Source organism: Procambarus clarkii, chromosome 29 (assembly GCF_040958095.1).
Source record: "Procambarus clarkii isolate CNS0578487 chromosome 29, FALCON_Pclarkii_2.0, whole genome shotgun sequence".
In the NCBI taxonomy this organism is placed as follows: domain Eukaryota; kingdom Metazoa; phylum Arthropoda; class Malacostraca; order Decapoda; family Cambaridae; genus Procambarus; species Procambarus clarkii.
This window is the reverse complement of record NC_091178.1, coordinates 1549552-1573590: the sequence shown is the minus strand read 5'-3', so window position 1 is coordinate 1573590 and position 24039 is coordinate 1549552. Positions and strand designations below refer to the sequence as shown.

Below are 24039 nucleotides of genomic sequence, written 5' to 3'. Positions count from 1 at the left end.
GGAACGGCGTCCTGGGAACATTTATAAAATGTGGTTTATCTTGTGGTTTTATCTTTGTGTGTTCATCCTAAACTCTCTCTCTCTCTCTCTCTCTCTCTCTCTCTCTCTCTCTCTCTCTCTCTCTCTCTCTCTCTCTCTCTCTCTCTCTCTCTCTCTCTCTCTCTCTCTCTCTCTCTCTCTCTCTCTCTCTCTCTCTCTCTCTCTCTCTCTCTCTCTTTGTCCGCCCTCTGGTCTTTGTTCTATCTCATTAGTTTAGTAGATTTATTATGCACCCCATATATCCATCCTGTGAGCGGTAGTGAAGAGGGTGACAAAAGCACAAAATGGGCTCACGCACGGAACCCAAACATGCCCTCAGCTCTGCAGTGTTGCATAATCGATGAACTGGTTGCAGGGGTTGTTAGTATACATCAGCAAGGAAGTATTAAATCAATCGAACTTGCGTTTTATTTTAATTTGATTAAACTTGCTTGATAAAACGACTCTGTGATTTCATCGTAACTGCAGCAGCACATTCGGCAGGACTGAACGTTAGGCACAATTCAAGGGAATATAAGAATTAGTAACTGGGCGTCCACAATGCAAGCTGAGGTGGTAGCAATACTGGTAGAACTTGAAATTATTGACAACACTGAAGTAGACAGGTATTTCTGACTCCCTTTCCTCACTACGAGCAATAAACAGATTGCAATCAAGTAATAACGTGCTTGTCTTGGAAGCTAGACGGAGATATATAAGAATACTTAGCAAGAGGGTAAATATAAAAATGTTGTAGATTCTTTCTCACATTGGCATGCAGGAACATGACAAAGTTGACGCCCTTGCTAAGGCTGCAGTAAATAAAGACAGTATTGAACGGAATCTTGAGTTATCAAATAGGTCCCTTAAAAGTGTCATCAGACGAGAACTCCTAGATGGATCTGAAGAAAGTAGAACAGTGCAAACTGGAACTAGCAGGTCCATTGTTCATCACAATGAAATGTGTGAAGTAAAACATGTGTATGGGGCAAATCAAAAGCTGTATTCTCTACGCATATTTATCAAGGTTTCCAGAGCCTTCTCGAACGGCGGGAGAAGAACTAGATCATCAGCAAAATAAAACGGTACAAAACATGTATACAACGAGTTCTTGAACTGGAACGGGCATTACAAATTTTAACAGTAATCAAAATACTGATATTAACGGCAACCATTGATGCAACGGGCAACGTCTTCGCTCACTAAGCAAGACGGCTCCCCGGCCGAACCCGAGAAAGGAGTAAGTACCGTGTCCCTGTTCTTTAACTGTTCGCCCCTAATATACCCGTCATTAAATCAGAGCCTGGTGGTAAAGCAATAAGCAGAAGCTTGCAATATAGATAATGTGGAACATAATCAAGGCCCCATCAAGTATATGCCTGACAAGTGGCATCAGACGAGACCTCTCAGAAAAGAGATGGAGGCAAGCAGAGGAGTGGCACTAGGAAGCTGCTGTTCCATCCTCCATCACGAAATGTGTGTTGAGTGCCGAACAGTACACATTGCGGTGTTATTAAGTCCTTTTTAAAACTTAACAATTGTTTTTCTTGACCGCTCACACCCTGAGTGTTGGATGTTCAACCCGCCCTCTTAAAAATAACGTCACTTTTCGCTCGTATGCGCAGTATGGCCAAATTTGGACGTAGTTTGAAATGAAATCGACTCACAAAAGTGACGTTCTGTTCCGTTTTATATTTGAGTCGTCCGGCGTACACGCAGAGGTTATAAGAGGACACTTTAAATTAACGTTTTTCATAACGTTTTGAAACTGTATGAGAATTTCCTGCCCACCTAACCTATCAGAGGACCCTTAACTTCCTGTTGTTGAAAAAAATCCCAAATTTATTTTCATTTTCAAATTACGTCCTAATTCGGCCATACGGGTAAACGGCCAAAAGCGACGTTCTTTTTAAGAAGACAGGTTGATGTTAGCCCCAAGTGCGTTTCTCTTCAAGCTTAAGCTCTTTATCATTATTTCCAATAGTACAATATTTGTATTTTCATATAGGGAACATGGCCAAGTCATTTAGTGCACTGACCTGCATAAAAGAGATGTTTGCATGCGACGGAGCCTGTTGAAATTGTTGCTATCTGACCTCGGACTCCCCACGTGGTTATATCTGGTCATCAAGGTCAGAGTTGAGGTCCAAGGAAACGGTAACGAGCCCTTCATCGTCAACGGCATGTTGCAGCATCATGCAGGGCTGTTAGAGGAGGCCTTTATGAAGACTAGTCAAAGCTTATGTATTAACGCACCAATCGGCGAAGGACGCCAGTACCTAATTTTCTTTTCGAAAGCATTTTCCGTCTATAAGCATTCATTAGTACAGTTCCTCGCAGTTTCGGAAAACGCTCAGAGCTTTTTTAAAAAGAACTTGAAAAAACGTGTAAATTGTGAACCTCAAAATCAAACGTAAGGATTTTGTAAATGTTCTATATAGGCCTATAGAGTGATGCATAATAAACCAATATCACTGGCTGACTCTTACAATACAGTTAGGCCTACGTAACCCTAATTTATCATGTATCCAAATCGCTCACCTCCACATGGTCTGTATCCCACATATTCACAGTTAAGTTAATTAAGAGTGTATTATTCAAACGAAACTCAAGTTACGCAGCAAAAAGCGCAGCGGGTTTCCCAATATGGTCCAGCAGCCCAGCCGGCGACCCGCCCTCGTGTGGTGGGCGGGGCTCCTCCTGACGGCTCTCACTCCTCGCCTTAATATGAATAGCAGCCATCTTGCCTTGGTATACTAATTAACCCGCGCTTGTTACTGAGCTGGTTGTGCGTGTGTGATGTGTGGCAGGTCATGGTGCAGCAGGGAAGGTCATGGTGCAGCAGGGAAGGTTATGGTGCAGCAGGGAAGGTCATGGTGGAGCAGGGAAGGTCGTGTGGCAGGTCATGGTGGAGCAGGGAAGGTCGTGTGGCAGGTCATGGTGGAGCAGGGAAGGTCGTGTGGCAGGTCATGGTGGAGCAGGGAAGGTCGTGTGGCAGGTCATGGTGGAGCAGGGAAGGTCGTAGGAGACTCGCCTTGGAGCTACGGCTTCTTCACTGCTGACCCCATGCGGATGACCCCACTGCTGACCCCCACTGCTGACCCCCCCTCTGCTGACCCCCCCCCCCCTCTGCTGACCCCCCTCTGCTGACGATCCCCACTCCTGTCTTGTTTTACGTTCTCTCACGCGCCTGCTGTCTGCTCCAGCTGACTCGCTGGTTGTCCTGCAGCGGCAGCAGAGGTCGTCAGCAGGTGTCTGCTGGCCCTGCGTGTCGTCTGGTCCGTGCGGGAGGAGAGCAGGGCTAAATGTGCTTTCCGCCAGGTCGTAGTCGTTATGTTGACTTCTTTATTTCCAGCGGAGTGTCGCAGGTGCCACCAGTGGGGTCACCTCCCCTCTCCCCCCCCCACCATCCCCACACCGTCCCTCACCATCCCCCACCATCCCCCACCATCCCCCACCATCCCCCACCGTCCCTCACCATCCCCCCACACCGTCCCTCACCATCCCCCCACACCGTCCCTCACCATCCCCCCCACCGTCCCTCACCATCCCCCAACCGTCCCTCACCATCCCCCCCACCGTCCCTCTCCGCCCCCACCATCCGTGTGTGTGTGTGTGTGTGTTTGTGTAAGTTGGTCAGAATTGCATTTCACCTTTGTAAATGCACATTAATGACTTTATGTATAAAAGAACGCACCTCAAACACTGTTTATATAGGACAGACGTAAATGTAAGTAAGTTAGACTAGCGTTTAAAAAGCACTAAAATCACCTGTGGTTGATTGTTCAATAAATCACTGAACTACATGTGTAACAAACTCTCACCTGTTCACGGAGGACGGAAGAATGTGTATATATGATGGTTAGCATTGTAAATGTGTGGCCACGTCTGTGGTAGAAATTAATACAAACACACACACGTATACACGAGGGGAATACCCGGCTGTACTCGGGTCTCTCTTCTCCTTCCCCACTCGCCCCTCTCTCTCTCCCAATCTTCCTCTCTATCTCTCTCCATATTCCCTCCTTCTCGTACAGGAGAATTAGGTGAGTCAAGTCCTAAGTCATATAAACATAGTGGAGGTCGGGTGTTCGAGTCTCCTAGTGCTCAAGGTGAATGAACTGTTACAACCGGGGTATTGTGGTACACAGTTTTCACAGACATGGAGCTAAACGACCTATGGGGTCCGGGACCCATTATGTGTCGCTGTAGCAATTTCCACCACCGCTCACGGGATGGGTATGGGGTGCATAATAAGGGACTAACTAGCTTACTGATAAAACCACTCATTACTCCCTAGACCATATCCTCCCCTGCCCCCCCCAGCACATCAAGCCTGTATATCCCTGCATTCTCTAGCCCAAGCCCAGCAAGCCTAGCCCCAGCCCAGCAAGCCTAGCCCCAGCCCAGCAAGCCTAGCCCCAACCCAGCAAGCCTAGCCCCAGCCCAGCAAGCCTAGCCCCAGCCCAGCAAGCCTAGCCCCAGACCAGCAAGCCTAGCCCCAGCCCAGCAAGCCTAGCCCCAGCCCAGCAAGCCTAGCCCCAGACCAGCAAGCCTAGCCCCAGCCCAGCAAGCCTAGCCTCAGCCCAGCAAGCCTAGCCCCAGCCCAGCAAGCCTAGCCCCAGCCCAGCAAGCCTAGCCCCAGCCCAGCAAGCCTAGCCCCAGCCCAGCAAGCCTAGCCCCAGCCCAGCAAGCCTAGCCCCAGACCAGCAAGCCTAGCCCCAACCCAGCAAGCCTAGCCCCAGCCCAGCAAGCCTAGCCCCAGGCCAGCAAGCCTAGCCCCAGCCCAGCAAGCCTAGCCCCAGCTAGCATGCCTAGCCCCAGGCCAGCAAGCCTAGCCCCAGCCCAGCAAGCCTAGCTCCAGCCCAGCAAGCCTAGCCCCAGCCCAGCATGCCTAGCCCCAGCCCAGCATGCCTAGCCCCAGCCCAGCAAGCCTAGCCCCAGGCCAGCAAGCCTAGCCCCAACCCAGCACCCACTCCCAGCTACGCTGCTTTCCCAGCTCGTTGAGGATTTTCCCTGACCGTCCACAACAGTCCGTTTTTCTCCCCCCTCGCCCCTGTAGCCCCTCACGGAACTCAGGCCACCACTATTTTTTTTCACCTTCAGCATGACGACCTCACCATTCTCTCACAGTTAACGGTGCTGCGATGAACTATCCCCCCCCTGTTACCCACATTCACCGCTCTTTCGACCGCTCTTTTCCCCCCTCCTCCTCTACCCCCTTTCACCTCTCTCCTCCTCCTCCTCCTCTCCCCGCCTCTTCCCCAACCTCCCCATTCCGTCCTCGCCAACAGTGTCAAACCATTTTACGTCGCCCATTCATCGTGAGCCCCCACGCCACCCCCCGCCCCCTCTAGCGCCCTCGCCACAGTACTCTTGGATTCCCAGCACTCTACTGTGACCTGCCTAGTCTCTCCTCAGTCTACTGTGACTTGCCTAGTTTCTCCTCAGTCTTCTGTGAAAGTCTTCTTCTTAGAAAGTCTAAGTCTTCTTCTTAACTCTCTCCTCAGTCTACTGTGACGTCCCTAGCTCTCTCCTCAGTCTACTGTGACGTCCCTAGCTCTCTCCTCAGTCTACTGTGACCTCCATGGTACTCACTTCCAAATGTGTCACGCTACACTACTCTTCCCTTCTCCCCCCCCCCCCCCATCCACTGTGCCACACTCCCAATTACGCTACAAGTATTCGGATCCCAATTTACTGTGCCACGCTCCTCTCTCTGTCTCTACTAAAACATACACCCCCCTACCCCCCCTCCTACACCACACCCGACCTAGAACGCCCCAATTTTGTCTCTCCACTTGGACAGACTCGAGTCTGTTCCACTTTGTCCCACAACCAGCGCCATGTGCCTCCACCACCACCCCCAACACAAACTTCCCTTCAAACACCCTTTTCCTACTAGCACCTTCCCCCACCGCCCTCTAACCCCCCCCCCCTCTAATCCCACCCCCCCTCTATAACCCCACCCCCTCCCTCACAAACCCCAACCGGCAGGCTGTCCTACGATTTACTCGGAGCTTGGCAGCGTTCGCGCCGTTCTGCCGCTCGGGCAAAATGCAATATCGTCCAATTTATCGCGGGAGCGGCGAGCACGCTTTGTAGAACATTGAAACATTTTCCCATCACGATATATACAGAAATGCCGAGCAGCCTCCCGAGCCCCAGCATTTTGTCCCCTGATATGACGACTCTGTGAACTGACTCTTAAGGGGATATTGGGTGACTATGTGCGTCTGTGATAGCTAAGTGGGCTTGCAGGGGTAGAGCGCAATCTCCTGGGCTCCAACTTATATAGTAATTGACTTTCCTGTGTGATTGTTGATTGATTTTAATTGTTTATTTCTGTTAGGGGAATTGCAGCGTCCCTGTTTCTGAAGAGGCGTTTTATATAGTTCTGTAGGACATTGTGGCCAGTGAGGTTCAATATGAGTGTGGCTGGAGGAGACGTGGTGTCTCCGTGTTGGGTGGCAGGCCAGAACTGTCGTGTTCTTTATTTGAAGGTGAACACGAGATAAATCACGAGTGAACATGAGATAAATCGCGGGTGAACACGACTGAGAACAACGTCCGTGAATGGATTGATAATATTGTTTTTCATTTTGTCCTGAAAGAAGAGTTTATTGGCCAGGGTCACTCATCCTGTGAGTGAACATTCTGCCATAGTGACAGTATTGGCCAGGGTCACTCATCCTGTGAGTGAACACACTGCCATAGTAGCATATTCCACACCGTGAGCTAGTAAACATTCCGCTGGGTTGCTCATTCTCTTGCCTACACCCAGACGCAGCTGGACTTGCTTAACTGGTTCACGCGTAGTGTGTCAAACAAGATGATTGACATTTATGACGCGTGGTAGTTAAAGAGGCTTGCGGTACACCTCCCATCAAGTGTGGGGGCTGGTCGTGGGAGCTGGTCCTGGGTGATGGTCGTGGGGGCTGGTAGTGGGTGCTGGTCGTGGGGGCTGGTCGTGGGTGATGGTCCTGGGTGATGGTCGTGGGGGCTGGTAGTGGGTGCTGGTCGTGGGGGCTGGTCGTGGGTGATGGTCGTGGGTGATGGTCGTGGGGGTTGGTAGTGGGTGCTGGTCGTGGGGGCTGGTCGTGGGTGATGGTCCTGGGTGATGGTCGTGGGGGCTGGTAGTGGGTGCTGGTCGTGGGGGCTGGTCGTGGGTGATGGTCGTGGGTGACGGTCGTGGGGGCTGGTCGTGGGGGCTGGTCGTGGGTGACGGTCGTGGGTGATGGTCGTGGGTGACGGTCGTGGGGGCTGGTCGTGGGTGATGGGTAGACGAATAACTATCAACATAACTACTCGACAAGCAGGTTTAGCGACTCTTCCTCCATGCGTGTTTGCATCAAATAAATAATAATGAAAATGCATGTCAACAAATTTGTGAATTAGATAATATTAATGTAAGTCCAGGATTGTTAAGTCCAGAATTAGACAGTTCTATAATTGGTCAGATTAGTGATAGGTGTAAAATGACGAAAAGAATGAATATAGGTGTAGAAGGCCAGTTGCAGTAGTATGGGTAACTCTGCACTTGGTCTCTTCCCATCATGACACTTCTATTATTGAGGTATTATATTAATCTGCTCAGTTGTGAGGGTTATATAAGTCCACATCTTAGTATTATCTGTCTTGCGGGCTATTCATGCCCGTGCCACCTCTTGGGCGGCTTAATCTTTATCAATCATCTATTTCCTATTTACTCCTTGACAAAGTGTTAAATCAATCACGAAGGCGCTCATATGGTTCTCGTATTATTTCTCCAATGTGGATACTTACGTATAACTGAATCACGTGTTTTTTTAATTATTATTATAATATATATATATATATATATATATATATATATATATATATGTCGTACCTAGTAGCCAGAACGCACTTCTCAGCCTACTATGCAAGGCCTGATTTGCCTAATAAACCAAGTTTTCATGAATTGTTTTTCGACTACCTAACCTACCTAACCTAACTTTTTCGGCTACCTAACCTAACCTAACCTATAAAGATAGGTTAGGTTAGGTTAGGTAGGGTTGGTTAGGTTCGGTCATATATCTACGTTAATTTTAACTCCAATAAAAAAATTGACCTCATACATAATGAAATGGGTAGCTTTATCATTTCATAAGAAAAAAATTCGAGAAAATATATTAATTCAGAAAAACTTGGCTTATTAGGCAAATCGGGCCTTGCATAGTAGGCTGAGAAGTGCGTTCTGGCTACTAGGTACGACATATATATATATATATATATATATATATATATATATATATATATATATATATATATATATATATATATATATATATATATATATATATATATAATATACACACACATGGGTGGCCCAACATGCAGCACAGAGCTGCAGCAATAAGCGAGCGCAAGCAATAGTGTCCAGCACGGGATAATCCGCTCTACCGGAGTCAGAAAAAGTGGAGGTGGAAGGATAGAAGATTACACGAGAGGATGAGGACACAGAGATGAAAGGGACAGAAGAGGATGAGAGAGAACACAGAAGAGATAGAGACTTGAGAGGATAAAAGAGGACAGAGGAGCGATGGAAGAGTCACAGGAGAGTGGAAAGAGACAGAAAAGGAATTAGATAAAAAACAAGAGAGTTGGAAGAGGGCACAAGAGGAAGGGAACCGACAAACGAGGAAGGAACGCAGAAAGATGGCATAAAGATAGCAGAAAAGACATAAGGAATGGTAAAAAAAAAAAAAACACCAAATGAAAGCATTTTGTTTTTACCAGAATAATTGTTGAGTGTGTAACACTAGTCAGTGCAGTAGAGATGTTGCCGAGGCAACGACTTTATCCTGCAGTGGAAGGGAGAGATGCCGCCACCAGTAAAGGTTGGATGCTGTGCAAGTTTTAGCTACTGTTTTAGTTTCAGTTTTAGCTACTACTAAAACATAATTTTAGTATCATGTTTGGTATTTACTGCACACAGACACTACACCCTTCACCAGGATGAGCGGGTAGCACACACACACCCCTTCCATGTGTGTTTTCACTATGTAAAAGACACATCGAACACTTTATGTAGGGCATACGTAAATCTGTGTATGTATTTACGTATGTAGGTTAGCTTAGCATTTTAAAAGCACCGAATCACCTTCTGTGGTTGATTGTTCAATAAACCCTTGAATTATATGTTTAACACATCTCTAACCCTGTCCATGGAGGACAGAAGAAAATATATATATACTGGTTAGCATTGTAAATGTGTGGCCACGTCTGTGGTAGAAAATAATAATAAAACTCTCACACTGAGAGTGGGTACCTTACCTTGCCGTGATTCCGGACACACACACACACACACACACACACACACACACACACACACACACACACACACACACACACACACACACACAAACACACACACACACACACACACACACACACACACGCACACACACACGCACACACACACACACACACACACACACACACACACACACACACACACACACACACACACACACACACACACAAATACCCGCAAGTACAACTAGGTGAGCACCCACGGGGCCTCGCGGCTGAGTGGACAGCGCCCGGGGGACGTAGTCCAAATGGCCCATGTTCGATTTCCGGCGGAGGTGCAAAGTTTCTTTCACCATGATGCGCCTGTTCACCTAGCAGTAAAAGAGAGTGGGAGATAGACACCTGCTACGGGCTGCTTCCTGGAGATGATTGTGTGTGTGTGTTAGAGATAAATATATGTAGTAGACATAATAGAGGAAAAGATAAATTGGTTAGAAAGGCGGGGTCCAAGAGCTAATAGCTCGATTCTGCCGATACAAATAGTAAACACACACACACACACACACACACACACACACACACACACACACACCTGGTAGTGGGGCCTGGTAACCTGGTGAATAGTGCGCAGGACTCGTATTTCTGGGGCGCGAGTTCGATTCCCGCACCAGGCAGAAACAATTGGGCATAGTTTCTTTCACCCTGAATGCCCCTGTTACCTAGCAGTAAATAGGTACCTGGGAGTTAGTCAGCTGTCACGGGCTGCTTCCTGGTGTGTGTGTGTACATGTCCCCTCGTTCTGTTATTATTACGTGTTAACATTTCATCTATTTCCACTTTGTCAATTCCCCTGAGTATTTTATATGTCCCCTATCACATCTCCTCTTTCCCTTCTTTTCTCTAGTGTCGTAAGGTTCAGTTCTTTCAGACGCTCTTCATATCCCATCCCTCGTAACTCTGGGACAAGCCTCGTCGCAAACCTCTGAACCTTCTCCAGTTTCTTTATGTGTTTCTTCAGGTGGGGGCTCCATGATGGCGCGGCATACTCTAAGACTGGTCTCACGTAGGCAGTGTAAAGCGCCCTAAAAGCCTCCTCATTTAGGTTTCTGAATGAAGTTCTAATTTTCGCCAGTGTAGAGTACGCTGCTGTCGTTATCCTATTTATATGTGCCTCAGGAGTTAGATTAGGTGTCACATCCACTCCCAGGTCTCTTTCTCGAATCGTTACAGGTAGGCTGTTCCCCTTCATTGTGTACTGTCCCTTTGGTCTCCTATCACCTGATCCCATTTCCATAACTTTACATTTACTGGTGTTAAACTCCAGTAGCCATTTCCCTGACCATCTCTGCAACCTGTTTAAGTCCTCTTGGAGGATCCTACAATCCTCGTCTGTCACAACTCTTCTCATTAATTTCATTAAAACTCATTAGTTTTGCGTCATTTGCGTGTGTGTGTGTGTGTGTGTGTGTGTGTGTGTGTGTGTGGGTGTGGGTGTGGTGTGGTGTGGTGTGGGGAAAAAAAGTAGTTAGTAAACAGTTGATAGTTGAGAGGCGGGCCGATAGAGCAAAGCTCAACCCCCCGCAAACACAACTAGGTGAATACAACTAGGTGAATACACACACACACACACACACACACACACACACACACACACACACACACACACACACACACACACACACACACACACACACACACACACCTGGTGGCTTAGCAGCTATCGATCACAGCGTGTAGTGGAGGCAGCACGTGATGCCTGAATTATTTACACATATGATAGTTTCATCTCACTCTGGCCATCAGTCTCGGGGGTGGGGGGGGGGGCCATCACCCATGGTGGGGGGGGAGTCCCTTCTGTGGTGGGGGGGGGATGCCGTCCTCTGGTAATGTACTCACCTTCCTGACTCATGCGTAAGTGTATAGTGTTCATACATAGATACATCAACATGTACATATATACACTAGAAGGGGAACTCCCTTCTAGTGTATAGAAGCGGGTGCTAGCAGACTATGGAGTTACTGCGCAACTCCATAGTCTCCTGAGACTGATGGATGCCTCCTGCTACACTAGAAGGGATACCCTGCAGTTCCCAGGTCTCTCTCTCTCCCTCTCTTTGTGCCCACATCTGTCTATTGCTGTATCTCTGTCTTCGAGATGTGTGACAAGAGACCTGGGACCAGATTCACGAAGCAGTTACGCAAGCACTTACGAACTTGTACATCTTTTCCCAATCTTTGGCTGCTTTGTTTACACTTATTAAACAGTTAATGAGCTCTGAAGCACCAGGAGGCTGTTTATGACAATAACAACAATTGATTGGGAAGTTTTAATACTTGCAAATTGTTTAATAAATGTAAACAAAACCGTCAAATATTGAGGAAAGATGAACACGTTCGTAAGTACTTGCCTAACTACTTCGTGAATCTGGCCCCAGGACTTGGATGATTGGACTGCGTGTAGCAGCTCTGGTGTTGTCTTCAACACATATTGGTCAATTACAGCCAAAGAGACACATTTCCTTTTACAATGTTACCATTTGGCAAGGAATAACAATATTCTTGTTGTTATTATTTTATAGCATTTTTAAGGTCCAGCCGCGGCTAACATCGCCACGAGGCTCACAGGATTGTGTCAGACAAAGTGGCAATTGATTGGTGGCGACCCGGTCATGTTGGGCACGTATCCAACAGCAACCACGAAGTGTTTAGCCTCCAACCTCGACCAGAGACATTCTAGTATTGAGTGTGTGCGTGTGTGTGCGCGAGCAAGCTTGACTGGTCCCCAAGCTAATATGCAACAGAAAACTCCTTACCCCTGAAGGATTCGAACCCAGTCAGCCAGGGCTGTTTATATATATATATATATATATATATATATATATATATATATATATATATATATATATATATATATATATATATATATATATATATATATATATATAATGTATATGTATATATAATGTGTGTGTGTGTCTGTGTAATTTTAGTTTAATAGAATAATTTAGATTGTAGATTATACATTTTAACCTAAATGCATACATAATGAACATCACATACATGACACACACAACATACATGACATACGTAACATACATGGCATACATAGGTACGTGTCGAAGATGCATAAAAAAAATTCTCACCGAATAGAAGAGATATGTATACCGGGAGGTGGCCATACTTCTCGGTGTATATATATACACTCTAAGAGTTCCCTTTAGTCCTGGACAATGTTCAGGATTAAAATGCATTTCCTGGTTGGTCAGTAAAATACACTTGCTGGTTGGTCAGTAAAATACACTTGCTGGTTGGTCAGTAAAATACACTTGCTGGTTGGTCAGTAAAATACACTTGCTGGTTGGTCAGTAAAATACACTTGCTGGTTGGTCAGTAAAATACACTTGCTGGGGGGTCAGTAAAATACACTTGCTGGGGGGTCAGTAAAATACACTTGCTGGTTGGTCAGTAAAGTATTGTGGTGACCTTAATAACCCTCCAGAGGGTAATGGGTCTTTAGCTCATCACATAACCAATTTTCTCGAAGAGTTGCAATACTGAGGCAGTTAAGCAGAAAGCTAATTGCACAAGAAGCTCTCCTGAAGACAATCATAATTGCATCGTTTGATAGGAATTTAGTAAGACATGGTGCAAATGGCAGAATATTGCAAATCTAGAATTGCAATGAATTTGGCAGGGAAGAGCGAGACTGTGAGAGTCCCGGCTCACTGTGGACCGTGTCACAAATACTGGGTTTCACCATTAATAATGCAAGAGTTGTTCAGTCTCTGGAAGTGTATGCATACACCAGAGTGTACGCATACACCAGAGTGTACGCATACACCAGAGAGTACACATACACCAGAGAGTACACGTACACCAGAGTGTACACGTACACCAGTGAGTACACATACACCAGAGTGTATGCATACACCAGTGTATGCATACACCAGAGTGTATGCATACACCAGAGAGTACGCATACACCAGAGAGTACGCATACACCAGAGAGTACACATACACCAGAGAGTACACATACACCAGAGAGTACACATACACCACAGAGTACACATACTCCACAGAGTACACATACTCCACAGAGTACACATACACCACAGAGTACACATACACCAGAGAGTACACATACACCAGAGAGTACACATACACCAGAGAGTACACATACACCACAGAGTACACATACACCACAGAGTACACATACACCACAGAGTACACATACACCACAGAGTACACATACACCACAGAGTACACAAGTAATTTGTAAATGCTGTATTTAGTATCGGCTGGATCCCTCAGGCCCTCAAGTGGATTCAGTATAAACTCAGGATAAATTACTTATAGCATTTTGTGGTCCAGTGGGTTAAGGTGGGCGGCTGGAGAGATCCTGTGGGCAGGTTCGAATCCCTATCATAGCTTCTACTGATTTTCTCTCTATTATTATTATTATTATTATTATTAGATGTGAGTGTCGCAGCGGTCCCAACAAAGAAGCCGGAAACCACTGTAATTTCCATTTATTTTACGCCTGGACCTGGGTGGTGTTCACCCTTTTTAATCTGAGGTTTAGCGGGCGTAACACGTGTGTGTAATTGTGCCTTTATGCTACTGGTCTTGGCCGCGCTGGCTGCCTCCTTTAATTACTGCTCACGTGTAATTAACCAGGTGCGTCCCTCCTCCTCCGTGACCCGGACACGGGACAACAAGGATCATGGCTAATGAGGTCGTTGAGTGTTGTTATGAGAGGTGTGAGTGATGGCGTCCCGGCTCAAGTTGTCATAATGTGTGATATTTCAATGAGGCGGCGGACGGTCCTCGGCTTGACAGTCTATATACGGTTATCCAGTCAGGTTCACCTTTGTCCCCAGTCCCAAGGAGCCCACCTACCAGGCTGCCAGTCGGTCCGGAGGCTTGAGAAGCACGCGTGTGTTGGGGGCACGTGGTGGGGTCACGTGACGGTTGAGAGGGTTCCCCACCTCCCTGCTGGTACATTTCCTGTTGCCGGGAGAGTGATCAGACCACTTGTTAAAATGTCGCCTCTGTTCGTCATGCTCCCCATCTCTCTCCTCTCACCCCTCACCCCTCACCCCAGTCTTCCCCTCCTCTCACCCCAGTCTCCCCCCCTCACCCCAGTCTCACTCCCCCCCTAGTCTCAATCCTTACCCCATTCTCATCCTCACCCCAGTCTCCCCCCTCACCCCAGTCTCCCCCCTTACCCCAGTCTCCCCCCCTCACCCCAGTCTCCCCCCTCACCCCAGTTTCCTCCCTCACCCCAGTCTCCTCCCTCACCCCAGTTCCTTCCGTACTGTGCAAACTGCGGACATTTTCTCTTTACACAAATGAATTTCCTCGTTTTTGATTGATTTTCTCTATTTGCCTGTTGGTGTGTCGCCCCGTCTCTCTCTCTCTCTCTCTCTCTCTCTCTCTCTCTCTCTCTCTCTCTCTCTCTCTCTCTCTCTCTCTCTCTCTCTCTCTCTCTCTCTCTCTCTCTCTCTGTCTCTCTCTCTGTCTCTCTGTCTCTCTCTCTGTCTCTCTCTCTGTCTCTCTCTCTGTCTCTCTCTCTGTCTCTCTCTCTCTCTCTCTCTCTCTCTCTCTCTCTCTCTCTCTCTCTCTCTCTCTCTCTCTCTCTCTCTCTCTCTCTCTCTCTCTCTCTCTCTCTCTCTCTCCTTCCTCACCATGACCGCTGCTTCCTCATTCGTTCCTCTTCCAGCGTTTACAACGTTACTAAACTGACGTACTAAACTGCCCGAACCTAACCGACGGGCCCACGAAAAGAAAACGGGATATCACGACCACTTTGCCAGCCGCTGTGATTTGTGGTACATCAACTTTTGGCCGTAGGGGCTTGATAACACAAAATGCGATGTAATATTCGCGAGGATGAGTTGCACAGTGTGAGATTTTCCGTTCATCCCTGCCTCTCCCTCTCTATCCCTGCCTCTCCCTCTCTATCCCTGCCTCTCCCTCTCTATCCCTGCCTCTCCCTCTCTATCCCTGCCTCTCCCTCTCTATCCCTGCCTCTCCCTCTCTATCCCTGCCTCTCCCTATCTATCCCTGCCTCTCCCTCTCTATCCCTGCCTCTCCCTCTCTATCCCTGCCTCTCCCTCTCTATCCCTGCCTCTCCCTATCTATCCCTGCCTCTCCCTCTTTATCCCTGCCTCTCCCTCTCTATCCCTGCCTCTCCCTGTCTATCCCTGCCTCTCCCTGTCTATCCCTGCCTCTCCCTGTCTATCCCTGCCTCCGTTCCTCACCCGTCCTCCTAATAGCACGTCGCATTTTGACGTATACGTTTACCTAAGGCCAAGAAATGTCGTACTAGAACATGGTAGCAGCTCGCGAAATTAAAGCAATGTCCCGTTTTCTGTTTGAGATCCTTTGGTAGGTTAGGGTAAGGTACCCGAGTACAACAGTTTTTGTTGAAGTTGGAAACCATTGGGAGAATGGGTGCTCCATTAGGCCTTGTCTTAGTCCAGCACTGCCTCCCTTTCTCCACCATGGGCGTGCCTCCCACCCTCCCTCCACCGTGGGCGTACCTACCACCCTCCCTCCACCATGGGCGTGCCTCCCACCCTCTCTCCACCATTGGCGTGCCTCTCACCCTGCCTCCACCATGGGCGTGCCTCTCACCCTCCCTCCACCATGGGCGTGCCTCTCACCCTCCCTCCACCATGGGCGTGCCTCCCACCCTCCCTCCACCATGGGCGTGCCTTCCACCCTCCCTTCACCATGGGCGTGGCTCCCACCGTCCCTCCACCATGGGCGTGCCTCTCACCCTCCCTTCACCATGGGCGTGCCTCCCACCCTCCCTCCACCATGGGCGTGCCTCTTACCATTACGAACTTCATTGGCCAACGTGCCCAAGCCTCACCCCTACCTCCCCACAAGGAAGTCCGGCCCGAGGGGTCCGAACTGGGGTCTTCACAGAAGCCGGAGAGATGATGGGAACCATTAGTGTGGTGTTGTATACAACTGTATACACGGACCACTCTTAATTAATACACATAACAGCAACGTCTACATGTCATCCATCCGGGCAGTATATGATAACAAATCATTAGTATAATTGTGTTCGCTCGTTGGAGGGTCTTGGTAAAGACATCTTGAAATCTGTTGGCGATACAATTAATGCCATACTGTGATGGACATAAAATATGGGTATATATCTGAATCACAGGTTCGTTTTCTTTGATAATTCCGTATGTTTGCATACAATTATACTATAATTTTCGTTTCGCAACGGCTCTTTAGAAAATTCAGTTTTTCTCAGGATTCGTGTAATTGGGTTGTTAACCTGGATACCGTCAAAAGGCACTCCACATTGGACGTCTTTCACAGTGTTGCTATTCATTGCCAAGTATGTTAACTCAAGCCTCCATGCACAACTGTGGAATAGGATTGCAACAACGACGAGCAGAGGGATAACTCCGTTGAGCCCAGACCTTCCTGGTCCAGTAAAACAGACCAACATCATGTTGGTCTCCTCATCTGGCTTCACCTGTGCATAGCCCACTTGGCTGTAAGTTTATAAAGTTCGTCTTACTACCAGCACTGCTCACTTGGCTACACGTTTAAGTCACTCGTACTGTCAGGAATGCTTCCCTGTTTGTTTACATTGGCTCTGTGGAGTTGGCTCAACACCTCTCTCTCTCAGTCTTGCGGCGAGTATATGTATCTGCTTCCATTAACAGTGAAATTCGTTTGGTATTCGTTAATCAGTTATGGTATGATACATAAGACTCCTTGCACTCTCTGCGGTGTACCTTGTGACTTTGAAAATTATAATAACATTTTACTCATGAAATATAGGAAGGATTATATTACAGTGTTTAGTAAGTAGACACAGTAACTGCATATTATATTCAGCCACTAATCGCGCACAACGGTGAACAAGGATACTGTGTAACAACCTTTTGTCAATGTAATTTATACAAGACAGCTAGAGAGCGGTGTCTAACAACCTAATTAACCACACCACCAACCAGAAGGCCTCGCCAGAGACAGAGCCGCGAGGACATTGATCCTCGAAACTACCTCACGGTAAAGTAGTATACTAAGAATACAATAAACCTAACCTTTGTGTATCGTGAATATTGAAGTCATCCTGATTGGCAAATTTTTTCTTTGCTTCCTGATAAGTAATTTTCCCAGCTACATGAACACTGAACACACAGGAAGTGGGTGGTGGTGCAGGGGTGACGCCCTAGGCGCGATCAGATCTAGTCTTGGCCAGGGAGGATTGACTGGGCACCAGTTCTTAACTGCTAGTCTCTGTTCACTCAGCGGTAATTGGGTACCTGGTTGTTAACCGGTGGGTAGTTCGTGTTCCAATGAAACTAATGAGTACAGCTTATCCATGAGTGGTGGGTAAGGAAAGTTCTCAGCCTGCCAACAGGAGTCGGCTGTCGTCTGTTGAGCTACTCACCTATGAAATAAAAACTTAAATTTTAATGATAAACATTTTCAAAAACCACAGAGTGGCAGGACATGTCTCGCGCTTCTAGGGGCCCGAGTTCGAGTCTCCGATGATCTATGGGAATTAAATGAAAATAAACTTAATTACGAAAATTAAGTAAATCTCGCCAACCTGTTAATTCTTTTCGTAAATGAAATGTCATGAATAAGTGAAGTCAGTCCCACATGGGTGACGTCTCCGGATGCCATGTTGGGTGGTTATAATTGACGACCCTCGAACCCTTGTCCCCTTTATCTTCCACTTCCTCTCTTTCGTCTCCTGTGTCTCTCATCCGCCCTTTCCTTCCCTTACACTCTCCACTCTCCCCTTCCTCTTCCTATGAGCTGCTTCCTCTCCCTCCCTGTGCTACTGACTTTTGATTATTTAAATCCTGCCTTTACGTCCGTCTGCCAGTTCTGTGTCTCCCCCCCCTCTCTCTCTGTCTTTCTCTGTCTCTCTCTCTCTCTCTCTCTCTCTCTCTGTCTCTCTCTCTCTCTCTCTCTCTCTCTCTCTCTCTCTCTCTCTCTCTCTCTCTCTCTCTCTCTCTCTCTCTCTCTCTCTCTCTCTCTCTCTCTCTCTCTCACACACACACACACACACACACACAAATGGTGCTAACTATACGAATTAGCTTTACAGCGCTCTGGATACATCACACAACTTTGGTTCCAGGAATACATAAGGAATGAAGCCAATAACAGCAAAGCCGGCGACGTGCACATGAGCAAATACAAGTATAGTTAGCAAGAAGATTTCCCCATAAAAAAACTTAGACAAAACGAAACTACGCAAAAGGAAACCTTACGCAAAAATAAACTTTTCCTAAAAAAAGGAAACCCACTAAAAGAAATCCTTCGCAAAAAAAGATTCTTGCAACCAGAAACCTTAATGGAAAATAAACCTCTCTCAAGGAGAGACAGAGTTAAGGCTCTTATCCCTCAAGGAAGCGTTGGATCTGAAGTGATATTAACTTTCAAACTGCATGTAAAATAATCTTCATAAGCCAGAAAATGCAAAGAATTATCCGATACACATATATTGGACAATGAAAAACATTGGTGCATGGATTTTTTGGGAACAAGATAAGGTAGTTATCAGAGCCAAGTGTCAAACCAGTCTGGTGGCCAACCCTGTGGGTTGGTAACACAATTCAACTCAAAGGAGAAAGATTTTTGTTTTTGGTAATACAATTATAGAACCCTAGAAAAGAAAAAAAATACCTGTCATAGATGAGCCACACAAGAAATATACTTCTGGAGAAAACCTCGCTAGAAATTACCTTCCAGAGGTAAACGCTTGAAAGAATTTACCGTCCAGATCAAATCCTGGAAGAAATATGGTTCTAGCAACACGTCCTCCTGACCTGACGGTGCTTATAATAACTATTTGGTCGAAGGAACCAATATGTAGTGGTGGACCGCCAGTAGTGGTGGACCGCCAGTAGTGATGGACCGCCAGTAGTGGTGGACCGCCAGTAATGATGGACCGCCAGTAGTGGTGGACCGCCAGTAGTGATGGACCGCCAGTAGTGGTGGACCGCCAGTAGTGATGGACCGCCAGTAGTGGTGGACCGCCAGTAGTGATGAACCGCCAATAATAATGGACCGCTAGTAGTGATGGACCGCCAGTAGTGATGGACCGCCAGTAGTGATGGACCACCAGTAGTGATGGACCGCCAGTAGTGGTGGACCGCCAGTAGTGATGGACCGCCAGTAGTGATGGACCGCCAGTAGTGATGGACCGCCAGTAGTGATGGTCCGCCAGTAGTGATGGTCCGCCAGTAGTGATGGACCGCCAGTAGTGATGGACCGCCAGTAGTGGTGGACCGCCAGTAGTGATGGACCGCCAGTAGTGATGGACCGCCAGTAGTGATGGACCGCCAGTAGTGGTGGACCGCCAGTAGTGATGGACCGCCAGTAGTGATGGACCGCCAGTAGTGATGGACCGCCAGTAGTGATGGACCGCCAGTAGTGATGGACCGACAGTAGTGATGGACCGCCAATAATGATGGACCGCTAGTAGTGATGGTCCGCCAGTACTGATTACCCGCTACTAAATCACTTTCTGAACCATTCGTTTTATTGAGTCAGGAAATAAATCTAAAAAACCAAACCAAAATATTCCTCGGCCTATATATCCTAGAACATATATGTGCAATATCTGGCCTACGATCACGTGTATTAGACCAAGGATTACTAGAAGTTAGGTGAGGTTAAGGTCTTACATTTTAGTGTTACCTTGAGGTTACCTTGAGGTGCTTCCGGAGCTTAGCGTCCCCGCGGCTCGGTCGTCGACCAGGCCTCCTGGTTGCCGGACTGATCAACCAGGATGTTGGACGCGGCTGCTCGCAGCCTGACGTATGAGTCACAGCCTGGTTGATCAGGTGTTGGTGTAAAAAAAAAAAAAAATCGCGTTGTATAAATCCAATACTACAAAAGTCAACTTTCTGGTGGTCCTTCACTATACATATTGGTACTTCCCACCAAATACTGTAAGTTCTATCATTATTAGAGGACAGGCTGGCTTCTAGAGTTCAATCCTGGAAAATGTTACGTTCCAGAGTGGTGATCGTTTGTGATGTATATTAAGACTTGACAATAACTTATAAATGAATAATTTCAGAGCATGTAGTTTAATTACTCATAATTAATTAATTCTCTAGGCAAAATAACGCACTTTATGAGCTTGTAAATATCACGCCAGAAACTTAGAGACCTTTATGGTGCTAGGACTCTACTAGCATAAGTTACTGTACACATGGTAATGGTATTGGTGTGTATACTTCATACCCTCCTTCATGTGTGTATACTTCATAGCCTCCTCCATGTGTGTATACTTCATACCCTCCTCCATGTGTGTGTATACTTTATACCCTCATCCATGTGTGTATACTTCATACCCTCATCCATGTGTGTGTGTATACCATACCCTCATCCATGTGTGTGTATATATCATACCCTCATCCAGCGTATATACCATACCCTCATCCATGTGCGTGTATACTTCATACCCTCATCCATGTGTGTGTATACTTCATACCATCATCCATGTATGTGTATACTTCATACCCTCATCCATGTGTGTGTATACTTCATACCATCATCCATGTATGTGTATACTTCATACCCTCATCCATGTGTGTGTATACTTCCTAGCCTTACCACATTACCGTTCCTCCGTCCCCTTCTGCCCATCTCTTCAGTAACCATCCCATGTTTTCCCTCTCCAGGGCCCCTCTCAGCCCTCACGTGCACACCCTTTCTCTTCCTCCCCTCTTCCACCCATCATGTATTCCCCCTTCTCTCCCCTTTATTTAGCTTCCCACCCCATTGATCCTTTCGTTTATCTTCTTCTTCCTATCTTCTCTCGCCCCCCTCTCTTTCTCTCTGTCCTCTCTTTGTCCCCTCTCTGTCCCCTCTCTGTCCCCTCTTTGGTAATGAGAAGGGAGGCGCGAGGTCACGCGACACGCGTCCCCTCCACGTGTTTGTGACAGTTGCACTACGGGAGGGGAGACGGGAGGGGAGACGGGAGGGGAGACGGGAGGGGAGACGGGAGGGGCCGGCGGAGGCGAAAGGGGAGCCGGGGAGGGGAAGGGAATTAGTGTGTTATCAGGAGGAAGCGTCCGGTGTGAGTGAGCGTCCGTCATCATCTCTTATCATGTCCCGGCCAGCATGGTCGTCTCTCATCCGGCCAGCATGGTCGTCTCTCATCCGGCCAGCATGGTCGTCTCTCATCCGGCCAGCATGGTCGTCTCCCATCCGGCCAGCATGGTCGTCTCCCATCCGGCCAGCATGGTCGTCTCTCATCCGGCCAGCATGGTCGTCTCTCATCCGGCCAGCATTGTCGTCTCTCATCCGGCCAGCATGGTCGTCTCTCATCCGGCCAGCATTGTCGTCTCTCATCCGGCCAGTATGGTCGTCTCCCATCCGGCCAGCATGGTCGTCTCTCATCCGGCCAGCATGGTCGTCTCTCATCCGGCCAGCATGGTCGTCTCTCATCCGGCCGGCATGGTCGTCTCTCATCCGGCCAGCATGGTCGTCTCTCATCCGGCCAGCATGGTCGTCTCTCATCCGGCCAGCATGGTCGTCTCTCATCCGGCCGGCATGGTCGTCTCTCATCCGGCCAGCATGGTCGTCTCTCATCCGGCCAGCATGGTCGTCTCTCATCCGGCCAGCATGGTCGTCTCTCATCCGGCCGGCATGGTCGTCTCTCATCCGGCCAGCATGGTCGTCTCTCATCCGGCCAGCATGGTCGTCTCTCATCCGGCCAGCATTGTCGTCTCTCATCCGGCCAGCATGGTCGTCTCTCATCCGGCCAGCATGGTCGTCTCTCATCCGGCCCTTATGGTCGTCTCTCATCCGGCCAGCATGGTCGTCTCTCATCCGGCCAGCATGGTCGTCTCTCATCCGGCCAGCATGGTCGTCTCTCATCCGGCCAGCATGGTCGTCTCTCATCCGGCCAGCATGGTCGTCTCTCATCCGGCCAGCATGGTCGTCTCTCATCCGGCCAGCATGGTCGTCTCTCATCCGGACGGCATGGTCGTCTCTCATCCGGACGGTAGAGTCCATCATCTGAGCCTCAAGCTTCAGTTTGGTAATACGATTTCATTTCATTTCTTTTATTATACACCCCATACCTATCCTGTGGGCGGTGGTGGAAAGGGTTACAGAGGCACATAAGGGGTTTAGGAACTGAACCCCATAGTTCGTTTAGCTCAGCATTCTCTCATTCTCCCAGTTTAGCTCCTTCCATTAAGTCTGTGTCTGTCTCTCTCTGTCTCTCTCTCTCTCTCTCTCTCTACATCTCTCTCTTCCCCAAATTCTCAGTCTCTCTTTCTCTTATTCCCCCTTCCTCTTACAGTTCTCTTACACTCTCTCCCTTCACCTGGTTACACATCACCTGTCCATTACAATGGCTTTCATAACGAAGTTATAATGACGGTTTTCATCTACATTGTCATATAAAAAAAACATACAGTATAAGCTTGCATTAACCTCATTCCAGCATACACCTTAGGAATGAGTAGCCCTTAACGAGTAGCCATATATATATATATATATATATATATATATATATATATATATATATATATATATATATATATATATATATATATATATATATATATATATATATATATAAAGGGAGCCGGTCGGCCGAGCGGACAACACGCTGGACTTGTGATCCTGTGGTCCCGGGTTCGATCCCGGGCGCCAGCGAGAAACAATGGGCAGAGTTTCTTTCACCCTATGCCCCTGTTACCTAGCAGTAAAATAGGTACCTGGGTGTTAGTCAGCTGTCACGGGCTGCTTCCTGGGGGTGGAGGGGAGGTGGGGGTGGGGGTGCCGCTGGGACACTAAAGGCCCGAAACCATCTCAAGATAACCTCAAGATAACTGTAGAGAGAGACGAAGTATAAGGTCAAGCAACTGTTATGTGTCGTCACATTAGACAATAATCATAAGTCTCTCATCTACTAAGGACAACATATTCCTCAAAACGGGTGTGATGAAATGAGGTAAACTCACATTTACATATGTATGATTTTGCATGTAATCTTTTAGTATACTTGTAGCCCTCCTGTCCTGTGTGTATGTTCCTGAAGATGTCGCGTTGTTGACAAAACGTGGAAATGAGACAGAAGGTATTAGTCATTTAGTTTTTGCTTCACCCTCTTGATGGTAAAAGGTATTTATATGGAACGAAAAATATTGATACAAAATTAGCAATTGTAATAATGTTATTGTGCTAAACTCCATATGTATAAAAAAAAAACCTGCTCCGGAAATATATTCATATATAATATAGACTTTATGTACATATATATATAAGTTAATATAATATAAAGAAACATGGTGTTATCCATTCCACTAGGTTCCTCCCTCCCTTTTCCTCAATCTGGTTCCACTGATGTCACTCTTTTCCACTTACCCCTCTCTCCCTTTCATTTTCCAACCGCACCTTCTTCCTAACTCTGGCCTCTGTCCCTTTCTCTCTCTCTCTCTCCCCCTTCTTTCTTATCAGTTGCAGTCACTGATTCTATTGACGTTTCCTCTTCACTTCTTGGGCCCCTCTATCATCACCATGTCTTAATTACATCCATCCTTCTCAACCAGGGTAACAAGGAATCACACCTCAGAATAAGTGAGAGTAGCTGTACTTGTTTGTGCTTGTGTACTTACCTAGTTGTATTTACCTAGTTGTGCTTGCGGGGATTGAGTTCTGGCTCTTTGGTCCCGCCTCTCAACTGTCAATCAACTAATGTACAGGTTCCTGAGCCTAC

General features: G+C 47.4%; 1 protein-coding gene across 1 annotated transcript; it reads left to right on the top strand.

Moving 5' to 3' along the window:
* The first annotated feature begins 21414 nt into the window (after positions 1–21414).
* LOC123765151 (mucin-2-like) lies at positions 21415–22332 on the top strand. The gene has a single exon (XM_045753624.1). It carries the CDS (start codon positions 21415–21417, stop codon positions 22330–22332), a length of 918 nt encoding a protein of 305 aa, XP_045609580.1.
* The last annotated feature ends 1707 nt before the right edge of the window (positions 22333–24039 follow it).

What these genes read in the sequence shown, in the direction of transcription:
- LOC123765151 (XM_045753624.1), top strand. Translation starts at nt 21,415, where the DNA reads ATGTCCCGGCCAGCATGGTCGTCTCTCATCCGGCCAGCATGGTCGTCT.